General features: G+C 43.2%; 1 protein-coding gene across 1 annotated transcript in view; it reads right to left on the reverse strand.

Moving 5' to 3' along the window:
• Positions 1 to 8,745: 8,745 nt before the first annotated feature.
• fat3a (FAT atypical cadherin 3a) overlaps positions 8,746 to 12,466 on the reverse strand; it is a gene marked incomplete at both ends in the record, with an annotated part of 159,113 nt that continues 155,392 nt past the window's right edge. The window contains one exon of the mRNA XM_080007052.1: positions 8,746 to 9,491. Coding sequence (XP_079863178.1) covers positions 8,746 to 9,491 — 746 coding nt within the window. The remainder of the gene's footprint in view (positions 9,492 to 12,466) is intronic.

A 12,466-nucleotide genomic window follows, 5' to 3' on the forward strand; every position in this document is an offset into this window, starting at 1 on the left:
TGCAAAACATCTCAGTTACTTACCCCCTTGAACTCATCTCTATAGACTATCTATCTCTTGAGCCAGACAACAGAGATACGAGAAACATACTAGTTATGACAGATCATTTCACAAAGTTTGCTGTTGCAGTACCAACAAAAGATCAAAAAGCACGAACCATTGCGAAAGCCCTGTGGGAAAATTTCATTGTCCATTATGGATTTCCCAGTCGCCTGCTCAGTGACCAGGGCAGAGATTTTGAATCAAAAACCATCAAAGAACTCTGCACACTAATCGGAGCAGACAAAGTTCACACTACCCCATATCACTCTTGTGGAAATCGAGTGGAGCGATTTAACAGGACACTCCTGGATATGCTAGGGACTCTTAAAGAAAAGGACAAGTACCATTGGAGGGACTTTGTTAAGCCCTTGGTCCACGCATATAACTGCTCGCGAACCGACACAACAGGCTTCTTGCCTTGTGAGTTAATGTTTGGGAGGCAGCCCAGACTGCCAATTGATCTAGTCCTTGGAATCCACCCTGGTTTGGGAAACCACAAGACCCACTTAGAGTTTGTTAAAGGCCTTCGTCAACGCCTGCAAGAAAGCTACTCGCTAGCTACAAAAAAAAACCAGAAAAAGGGTGAGAAGAACAGCTCGGTTTGACAGGAAAGTAAGAGCAGCAGAGCTCTTTGAGGGGGACAGAGTATTGGTGAAGAATATGAACATAAGAAGGAAACACAAACTCGCAGACAGGTGGGAACAGAAAATCAATTTTGTTGCCAAACGGATTGGAGAGAGCCCTGTCTATGTGGTTAAACCTGAAACAGGAGAAGGACCACAGCGCACATTGCACCGAGATCTCCTCTTACCATGTGAGTTCCTTCCTGTAAAAGAAGGAGAGGATAATCATTCACACAATGATCAACCAAGAAAAATGAAACGGAGGAAACAAGTAACAAAAGACACAGAGAGAGATGATTGTCAAGAGGACGAGTTGTACAGTGATGAGGATGAACTCCATCTTGCACACAAGTGCCAGAGGTTATCACAAGAGGCCCTTTCTTGCAAACAGTAGGCGATCCCAATGAGCCTCAACCAGCCTCAGTGGTGTTAAACCCAGACTTTCCTTCTTTTGAGCCACAGAACTCTACACAGTCTGATAACCCAAGACATGAGTTTCAATCAGAACGTCCTCTAAATACCTTAGAGAGTGGCAGTGTAGTTAAACATTCTACCTCGCACTTGATATCCAAGAACCAGACATAACACGTATGTCACCTGTTCATGACATCACAGATCATGTCACAACTGAACCTGTAGTTGTAGACAGAAAATAAGACATCTGATAACCAAGAGCCCACTGAGTTGAGACGCTCTGGTAGAGAGAGGCGCCAACCTCATAAGCTCACTTATGATGAGTTAGAAGAACCTTTGATTTTGGCTATCAGTTCATTTCTTCAGACTTTAGGAACTGTATTTTCCATACTTGATGATTATAATGTTCATGCAGAGACGCATGCATTTTAGAGGGGGAGTGTGTAACCCAAGTTATTTTCTGTAGTTCTTAGGTTACATTCCAATTTTTTTGAGATAATCGCTGAGCAATGTAATTTACGAGGCCACAAAACGCATGCACGGAGACGATAGAGCACAGAGCATAGACAAACTAGGAGACGCAACTGCGATGGTGGTTTGAAAGCGATGTATATATAATTACATATATATAATATACCTAATGTGGAAAACACTGCATTGGAGACGGGAAAACTGGTGAAAACTTCTGGAGGAGAGTTCCGGACGGGTGCTTTCCGAGTAAATAGACGGATTATTCTGGCTTTTTTTTTTTTGAGGGTCGGACTGTCCACTGGATCCAACTGGATTCGACTGCTTCCGCCATCGTCGTTGTTCCTGGATGCCATCACCTCTTGTCGGACGTCCATCACATGGACATTGTGCTCAGGCCCAGGGGTGGTAGGAGCGAAATTGGGGAATATTTTGTTTTGATGTTTTTTTTATTCTGAGTACTCCATTTTTTTCTTCTGGTTTTTTCTTTGAGTTTTCTTTTGGTTCTTGTGGCCAAGACAAGCAAACTGTTTCATTTAACTTTTTTGGGGATGTGATTCTGGGTCAATGTTTACCTTGTTTGCCGCAGTGTTGAGAGAACATATACATTTCTTAATTTATTTCTTGAAGGTATCTTTGTAAATATATAACTTTTATTCTCTCAAGTCGTGATCACGTGTTGTTGTGTGGGTTGGAGGTCTCATAAATCTCAATAAGCTACAATCACTCCCCGTACCAATCAGATGTGAACCTGGAATCTTAAGTAACCTTATCCAACCTTAGACATACTTTTAGCATAGGTACCCCCATCACGTAGGGGTCACCAGAAGGTTACAGTGGGTTGGTATGGTGCTTTCAGAGTCTGCTTTAAACTTTTTTTTTCATTTTTGGTCTCCGCTTAGTGGACGGGGGGGGGGGGCAGGCTTCGGCCAGGAATTCTCCCTGGCCTCAGTTTGGTGTTGGGGGTATGTGGTGTGGGGATGGTATGGTTGAGCAGCCACACCTGCCCTGGATCTAGGTGATTGGGTCAGAGTGGCTGCATGCCTGTTGCTCGTTGGTTGGTCTAACAAGTAACAGGTAAAACTGCCATCCTCACACTCACTCAGGATAGGAGCCCTGTCATGACATGTTTCTATCTGCTCCTGGACGAATTCCAGCTGGCCTCCTCTCTACAATGAACTGATGTCTACAACATAGCATCATCTGTGTCTCTGTGCCAGAGGGCCCTGAAAACGCCACTTGGGTGGTGTGTGTTAGGCAGAACTGCCAACGTCTGTTATTCAGGTTACAGGCGATAATTTAACTATACATGGCATTTTTTGCTATTTTTGAGTCTTTCATTGCAACTTACTTTTGGCGATTTTGTTTAACCAACAAAACAAGTTTGCAGTCGGTCTTTAGTGAGGATGATTCAGACTTCGCACAAAGGAGCTCTATTCAGAACATTGCAATGCCATGGTACAAAATCGCTCTATAGTCCACTCATTTGGTGTTAAGAGAACTTGTCAGCTACTGCACTGCAGTTTTTTTCTTTCCTGGGACAATGATGCAGTGGATATTACTGTATGCATGACCTACTACAAGGTGTTGTACAATACGAGTTGAATCTTCTTTTTCAGTGATTGGTGAAGGACTGCATGTGTTTAAATACCTTTCCACAAAGGATTCAGAGCTTTAACTATGGATACAGTGAGAGAAAACAGTCCCAGTGCAGTCAAAGTTGATGATAGTAGCAAAGACCTTCGCCTCAATGCTATTCAGTCATGGAGCCTCCTGTTAAATACTTCCCTCATTTTTGGAGATCTAGGTGACTGGGAAAACAGTAATTGCAACGTGATTCTACTTTTGATTTAGATCGTCAACATTGTGTTCTCACCAATCATCAATCAGAGATGGAATGACTTATTATTTGAAGCACTTCATTAGTGGGGTTCTTAAACTTTTTGAATGGCGACACCTAAAAAAAAGGAAAAAAGTCTCATGACCCCATCATTCCGACTCGCTGATGTTTGATCTAACAATAGCATTGTTAAGTACACCTCTATGTAGTTGGCACCCCAAGTTATTAGAATTTGAATAAAATCATTGCCATTCGTACTGCATTTGTGCTGCATTTGTGCTGATTTGTGCCATAAAAATTATAACATCTGTGCCGTAACCAGACGGAATGTCCCGCATTTTGACCAATTGAAGCTTGTAAATTAAATATATACATTTCTATCATGTTGACATTTATTCACATGCATGCTGCACAGACAGTCAGTGCAGCCGCAGCTTTTTTGTCGGCAAAGTGTCTCCTCAACTCCTGTCCTGTTGGACTGAGGGACGGGAGTGGGAGACTGAGTTGCTATGGTTACAGGGACACCGGATGTCGGGACCCACAGTTTGAGAACCCCTGAAGTAGAGGGAGGCTGGGGTGGGAGGATCGATACCAAAAGTATCAAGAAAGTAAAAGTAAGAAATATCAATTTTGAAGATCAATTCTAGCGTCAATTTCTCTCTCCAAAATAAATATATATATTCTTTATAAGTATATATTTCCTCACATGCACTTGCTTGGTTCTTGTCACTGTTCATATGGTGAACGGGTGATCCTTTCCGCACGCACGTTACTGGAACGCCCACGTGCAGCTCCCTATTTGGAGTGACCCCCCCGCGCGCATCGGTATCGATATTGGTATCGATATGGCCGATATGGCCCTGGTATTACTTGGTATCTGATCAAAACCAAATTTTGCAGTATCGCCAACCCCTAGAGGTAAAGGTAGAGTACTTGAAGGTAGAGATAAAGTAATGTGCAATAGAGGGGGGAAGAGCAGAAGCAGGTAGCCGTAGAAGGCCGTAGAGTAGAGGAAGAGGCAGCGTAGAGGAAGAGAGGGGCGGAAATTACGGGTTCGGATCTCCCTTCCTGGGTAATACAGAGAGATGCCCAACTCAATATATCATTGTAAACATAACTATATAATTTTAAATAATATAATAATATGCATTGAAAGCACTTGTGCGAATTACAGAGGCAAAACAATGCGTTTTTAAGATCACATTGGTTTGGTCCACTGCCAACCCCACATACGGTGAATCTTGTGCGTCAAGGTGGCCGGCGTATTGGTACGGGGTAGCCGCGTCTCCTAATGCCTGTATATCTATGGAGGAAGGAGGTCATTTAGTTCATAATTTTGGAAATAAATAAAGACTTAATTCATAAAAAATGCATAATTACAACAAACAGTGAAGATAAAATACAAAGTAGGTTTTTAGCAGGCTTCATAGCATTCTGGAATTTTACACATTGAAAGCAAAACATTAGAGATCTGCTTCTTCGGGAAAACTAAATCAAATTATTTGCTTTAGTTCAGTTAATGGGTGTTGCTTCTCTCCTACTACTGCAAATAACCTGCATGCCGCACAACCCTTAAGTTTTTTACCTACTATAACAATTAGCCAGTATACACCGATCAGCCACAACATTAAAACCACCACTAATAACCACTAATATTGTGTATCTCCTCGTGCCGCCAAAACAGCTCTGACCTGTTGAGGCATGGACTCCACAAGACCTCTGAAGGTGTCCTGTGGTATCTGGCACCAAGACATTAGCAGCAGATCCTTTGTCCTGTAAGTTGTGAGGTGGGGCCCCCATGGATCGGGCTTGTTGTTCGAGCACATCCCACAGATGCTCGATTGGATCGGCCCCCAACTCCGGCCATCCACATGATGTAGAAGAAAACGTGATTCATCAGACCAGGCCACCTTCTTCCATTGCTCCATGGTCCAGTTCTGATGCTTATGTGCCCATTGTAGGTGCTTTTGGCGGTGGACAGGGGTCAGCACGGACACTCTGACCGGTCTGCAGCTAGGCAGCCACATACGCAGCAAAGCTGTGATGCACTGTGTGTTCTGACACCTTTCCATCATAGCCAGCATGAACTATTTCAGCAATTTGTGCTACAGTAGCTCTTCTGTTGCATTGGACCAGATGGGCTGGACTTCAATTTCAAATCTTTCTGTTTATTGTCCACGCCAAACAGTGAAATGAAACATCCGCCCCTGGAGGTAGAGTAGACTCGTTGCCCAACAGATATCAATGGGATTCAACGTTTGTCTCCTAGGTCATCATGGACTCCCTGATCAATCCTCTAGGCAATCGTCATCTTTGAGATTATGGGAAACGAGACATCACAACAGACTGATCAAGAACATTTTTTTATTTTCATTTTCATTTCATTTTCCGAACCGGATAAAAAAAAATACAGCTAAAAAAAGTTCTCTTTCATTTTGTACACGTCCATTGATGCAGTTGAATAGAGCAGTTCTTAACACCACCTAACATCTTGTAAAAACCAAACAAAAACAAAAAAACCCCGCTAAACTAAATGGACCCAGGCTGATGTTAGAACCAAAAAATGAAAACACAAGATGCGGCACCAAATACACCCTCATCCATAGTATGAACATTTGAAGTCAGGAGTTACAGGAAATGACAAAGTGACATACAATAAAATGAAATAAATGCCGGGGGTTGGAACACAGAGATTTGTGCGTTTGCTTATACTGTGCAAAATCTGTTATTGTTTTTTGAAATATTTTTTTTTTTAATTGAATTGGGAAATAAACGAAAAAATATATAGAAAAAGAGCTGGAGGGAGTGAAGACAAACTTTGGGCCACAGTGGTGGAGGAAAAGGATCAGTTAAAAAAAACAACAAAAATTAAAAAAAATGCTCTGTGGTCTCTTGTCGTTTAAGACGGCGATTCTCAGCGATGGCGATTTTCTCTATCTACAAATGGCAAAAAAAACCCTAAAAACACAAGGATGGACATTTTGAACAACCTAGCTATGTACACTGTACAAAAAAAACCCTTGTGAACACAAACGTACATCTTTTACAGTGGAAAATTAACAAGGGAGAGGGGAGGCTTCTGCCCCTGCTCCACAGCTCCACAGGGGGGAGCGGGCTTGTGACCTCTATATATACGCAGCTCAATACACCTGGCAGGATATTTATTCAATTTAATATTTATTCATTTTGTGTTATCATCCGGGGAAAGATTTTACGCAGGCATACAGTAGACCGTTCTAGAACACCCGACTCAGTGACAAACTGCGGTTTCAATCAATTGAGGCGGTGGAGGGAGCGGAACCGTCGAAACATTATCACCAAATCCCGATTTTTGCAAGCTCCCACCCGAGAAATCTGATCGAAACATGACGGGGGCTAAGACTATTAAAAGCTTAATGGGATAATGTCGAGGCTTCTTACTTCTCAACTTATACTGAGCTTTCTAATTTTGGGAAAAAAATCATAGCCAGCTACACTGTTATAGCGGTCAAAGGAATTGAGCCATTGCTTTTGCCAAATTGAATGCATCAATTCAGGCTCCAAAAATCCCTTAACTCATGCTAAGAACACCATACGTATCCCGTACGACTGTTTTCCTGGATTTATGTTGAGAAATAGGCCATGACCCAGTGCATGGACACCATGGGTCACCTTCACATATAAACAATAACGTGAATTAACTGATGACCAGAATTAACCAAGCCATTTTGGAGTGATTTGAGAATTTCTCTCAGACATTTCTTTCAGGACATATAATTCAAGATAAATAATTTTGTGATTCCTATCCTCAACGTTTTTAGGGCCAGTCCCTTTCTGCCCCACTTTTATACATCAATATACAGTATTTTGTTACTCATAGAGTTAGAAACTTGATCAGACCTGCACAGCACAAAGGAATACGGGTTAAAAAAAAAAAAGCAAGATAAAATAACGCAGGTCTCAAATCAAGGGGAACATAATACAATACAATGTATGTGTTTTGGACAAGACAAAGGCATTAAAGTGGAAATGTATCTTCACAAAATCCTTATGGCACAATTAAAAATAATAAAAAAAAGTAATACTAATCAGGGCTGAAAACATCAAAAGACTAGTGCAAGAACAAAAATCTGCATGATTAAAGCAAAACTTGGCCTTGGAAACAAATAAGACGAGAGTTGGCGGGTCAGCGGCCCGTGGGGCAGATGATGGCAGAGGATGGCTGAGATCTGCTGGCTACTTGGCAGGGCTGGCTTTGTGGAACGAGAGGCTAAGCACATTCCACATCAAACAGGATTCTCAAAATTGTAGACGGAGCGAACATTTTGTTGTTTTTCTGCGGTGTTCTTTTTTTTTTTTTCTCCTAAATGCTCTCTGCACTAGTGTGGCGATTCTATTTTACAAAGTCTGTACAAGAGTCTATAAGCAGTGTGCAGCTTCTTATGTGTGTGTGCGTGTGTATATATATATATATATATATATATATATATATATATATATATATATATATATATATATATATATATAGACCCAAATTCACATTTAAACTTTTTTTTTTGTTTTTATATATATATATATATATATATATATATATATACATATAAAAACAAAAAAAAAAGTTTAAATGTGAATTTGGGTCTTTTGAGGAGGAAGTGGTCCGACAGAAGACCACTTTCAGACCACTGGGTGGGGGGGCTGATTCATCACAGAAATATCCTCCCAAAACTGCACTTTTAGTGAGGGGGTGGGGGGACCTTTTCAATCACATGATTGTCTTTATCTCGTTTTGTTTTTCTCTTCAACATTCTTCAGTTTTCTCCATTAGCAATTACTTTCTCCTCCCGCTCCATCTCTCGCATTTTAACCATTAATTGTTATTATTATTTTTTGGTTAGACTGTCTTTTTCACGTTCTCTGTCTGGTTCATTACAACACTTGCAAACACGTCGTGTCTAGACGGATTGAAAAAGCAAAAAACGAGAGCCCGCGACTCCTCCCTTTTTCGGAACAGGAAGGACACTTCTGAGTGCTGAGACAGCATGTAAACGAATGTGTGATTGGTCAGTGGAATTTGAGGGTAGAGTCAAAAAAAACAACAAAAAAACAAAACAAAATGTTTTTTAAGTGTAGGTCGCGGAAGACCTATGACATGGTTATGAGCGTTAATTCTTGAGAAATAGTTTGAAGCTAATATTTTGACGTTGTCTTTAGCATTTAGTTTCTGAGGAAAATGACCTCCCTCGGTCCATCTGTAATGTCTTGTGTTTCCCTGTTGGTACAGGCGTTATTTCGAACCCGCCGCTCCTCTTGACGCCTACTCCTCAACCCCCCCCTCGGGTCCTCGGACATCCCCATGTTGGCCCCTGTACTCGTCAAAGGTCAAACTTCAGTCTGCTGCTGCGAGTCAATGATGATAGTCACTCCGCGGTGGAGCTCGTCCATGCTGTCAAAGTCGCTGTTGCCCGGCTCTGAATCCCCGAATGGGGCTGACACGTCCGAGGCTGTGGACACTCCACCCATGGACAGACGCACGGATAGGTTGTCGTCCGTGCTGTCGCTCCCTGGGGTTGCGACAGCTTCTGCAAAACCGCCAAAACTGCTGAAACCCTCCCCGACTCCGCCCAGCGGGGCCGTGCCGCTGTTAGCCATCTCACCCAGGGGTAGCTGGTGTGGGGGCAGGTACTGGCTGGGGTGGAACCGAGGCCGCGAGGGCTGCCGCCCTGTGCTGTTGTTGCCACCGGCGCTTCCCCGGCTCAGTGTGCTCTCCGTGGAGGCAGACTGCTGGGCGGCGGGCAGCAGGTTGTAGCTCTCCGGGTCATACTCCTGGGCCGCTGGCAGCGGCGGGGGTAGCTGGTCCTGGCTGAGGAACTCCTCCTCGTGTGGTGGTGGGTAGTCGCTGTCGATGTCGTAGCCGCCCAGGTAGTAATCTGACTCCAGCTCACGGGTACTGCCTCCCAGGCGGGGGGCTGTGCCGGAGCCAGGGCCGGAACTGGGGCCGGATCCGGAGCCGGAACCGGTTCCGGAGCCGGAACCGTCGGCGCCGGGACCCACCTCGTAGTTGGGGACCTCTTCGATGTCGGGTAGCCTGGTGCTGGGCATCCAGTCCGAGGTGTCCCAGTGGTATGCTAGAGGGATGGCAGACAAAATAGTTAGTTGACATTCTTTTTACACACTCAATCCCCCCCGCAACATGCAGCCAGATCTTCAACCTCTTCCACGTTGAAAGGAGCGTTATGAAGCACCATCATGTCGCAGCTCAGACAAGTCGAATATGCATGTTAATTGTGCCTGTTAAACTTATCTGTGGACTCTCACAGCTGTACAGCAGACATGCCCGTGGGCACGTGGGATAAGCACAAGACTCTATTAGGCATGCTGAGGACATCATCAATTGGAAATACAGAGATGCTGAAGGTCAAGCACAAAACATAGTGCGCAAACCTGTGTGGAACCAAAAATATATTAGCTTGTTCATGGGGAGGGTGTGACATGCACAACAGGGGGCCTGAGAGAGTAGGGAGAGAGGAGGTTATGGCATGCCGAGCATCACAGGGTATTTTAGCAGTCAAGCAATGTTGCATAGGGATCCAAGGCTCCTGGAGTCCGTGGGGCCGCTTGGGTGAAATATCTCAGGTGAGTTTGGGCCTTAGGCCTACGGTCACACCAGGAATTTTCTGTGCGAGATTCTTTTGTGTGTCTTTGCAAAGTGGGTAGTAAGGGTGCAAGAGCTATTTAGTCAGGTTAGCTTGTGACTTTACTTTGCTACCAGAATCAAATCTAGTCAGGAAGATTACATTTAAATGAGCTGCGTTGGTGCAAATCATCGTGGTCACAATTGCTTGTGTGACTGGGGCCTTACGTTTTCACCTACACGTCACTTCATCTTAAGACAGCTGAATGAAGTCCCTTCTAGGGAAAGTCTAGAAAATCTAGATTTGAAGATCTCTTGAGAAATAGTTTGAAGCTAATATTTTGACGTTGTCTTTAGCATTTCGTTTCTGAGGAAAATGACTATGGTACAGTCAGATTTACACATAGTGCTAATGCTAGCTCCATGTTGTACTAACCAGTTGTATCATGTCGTTGCAAATTGCAAACATTTCTGTACAACACGAAGTACATACAAAGTATAACTCCTGAATATAACACGCAGTTTAATACACTTTATGTTGAGATACTTTCACCTCAGGTATTTAACTTGTGTTAACTTGATGTACAAACTCTTACTATCTGCACTTACTTCACATCCTTTACTGAGCCACTTGAAATTCTCACCCCGGGAATTAATAAAGTACTATCTTATCTTAATTTATCTTCAGATCAACATTTGATATGTTTTATGCCAGCGACCCCAGTTGACCCCAAATAAAATACAGCCATATTTATTATACAGTGGGACAAAAAAGTATTTAGTCAGCCACCAATTGTGCAAGTTCTCCCACTTAAAAAGATGACAGAGGCCTGTTATTTTCATCATAGGTACACTTCGACTATGAGAGACAGAATGAGAAAAAAAATCCAGAAAATCACATTGTCTGATTTTTAAAGAATTTATTTGCAAATTATGGTGGAAAATAAGTATTTGGTCAATAACAAAAGTTCATCTCAATACTTTGTTATATACCCTTTGTTTGCAATGACAGAGGTCAAATGTTTTCTGTAAGTCTTCACAAGGTTTTCACACACTGTTGCTGGTATTTTGGCCCATTCCTCCATGCAGATCTGCTCTAGAGCAGTGATGTTTTGGGGCTGTCGCTGGGCAACACGGACTTTCAACTCCCTCCAAAGATTTTCTATGGGGTTGAGATCTGGAGACTGGCTAGGCCACTCCAGGACCTTGAAATGCTTCTTACGAAGCCACTCCTTCGTTGCCCGGGCGGTGTGTTTGGGATCCTTGTCATGCTGAAAGACCCAGCCACATTTCATCTTCAATGCCCTTGCTGATGGAAGGAGGTTTTCACTCAAAATCTCACGATACATGGCCCCATTCATTCTTTCCTTTACACGGTCCCTTTGCAGAAAAACAGCCCCAAAGCATGATGTTTCCACCCCCATGCTTCACAGTACGTATGGTGTTCTTTGGATGCAACTCAGCTTTCTTTCTCCTCCAAACACGACAAGTTGAGTTTTTACCAAAAAGTTGTATTTTGGTTTCATCTGACCATATGACATTCTCCCAATCCTCTTCTGGATCATCCAAATGCTCTCTAGCAAACTTCAGACGGGCCTGGACATGTACTGGCTTAAGCAGGGGGACACGTCTGGCACTGCAGGATTTGAGTCCCTGGCGGCGTAGTGTGTTACTGATGGTAGCCTTTGTTACTTTGGTCCCAGCTCTCTGCAGGTCATTCACTAGGTCCCCCCGTGTGGTTCTGGGATGTTTGCTCACTGTTCTTGTGATCATTTTGACCCCACGGGGTGAGATCTTGCGTGGAGCCCCAGATCGAGGGAGATTATCAGTGGTCTTGTATGTCTTCCATTTTCTAATAATTGCTCCCACAGTTCATTTCTTCACAACAAGCTCCTTACCTATTGCAGATTCAGTCTTCCCAGCCTGGTGCAGGTCTACAATTTTGTTTCTGGTGTCCTTTGACAGCTCTTTGGTCTTGGCCATAGTGAAGTTTGGAGTGTGACTGTTTGAGGTTGTGGACAGGTGTCTTTTATACTGATAACGAGTTCAAACAGGTGCATTAATACAGGTAAGGAGTGGAGGACAGAGGAGCCTCTTAAAGAAAAAGTTACAGGTCTGTGAAGCCAGAAATCTGGCTTGTTTGTAGGTGACCAAATACTTATTTTACCGAGGAATTTACCAATGAATTCATTAAAAATCCTACAATGTGATTTCCTGGATTCTTTCCCCCCATTCTGTCTCTCATAGTTGAGGTATACCTATGATGAAAATAACAGGCCTCTCTCATCTTTTTAAGTGGGAGAACTTGCACAATTGGTGGCTGACTAAATACTTTTTTGCCCCACTGTATATATAAAATAAAAACAACAATGGCCGTCACCCTCGAGGCCAGCAGGAAGATGAACCCCAGCCACCCACACACACACACAGACACACAGTTTTATTCCAAAATTAATTTCCCCAAAACAG

The sequence above is a fragment of the Zeus faber genome (assembly GCF_960531495.2).
Source record: "Zeus faber genome assembly, chromosome: 9".
NCBI classification, from domain to species: domain Eukaryota; kingdom Metazoa; phylum Chordata; class Actinopteri; order Zeiformes; family Zeidae; genus Zeus; species Zeus faber.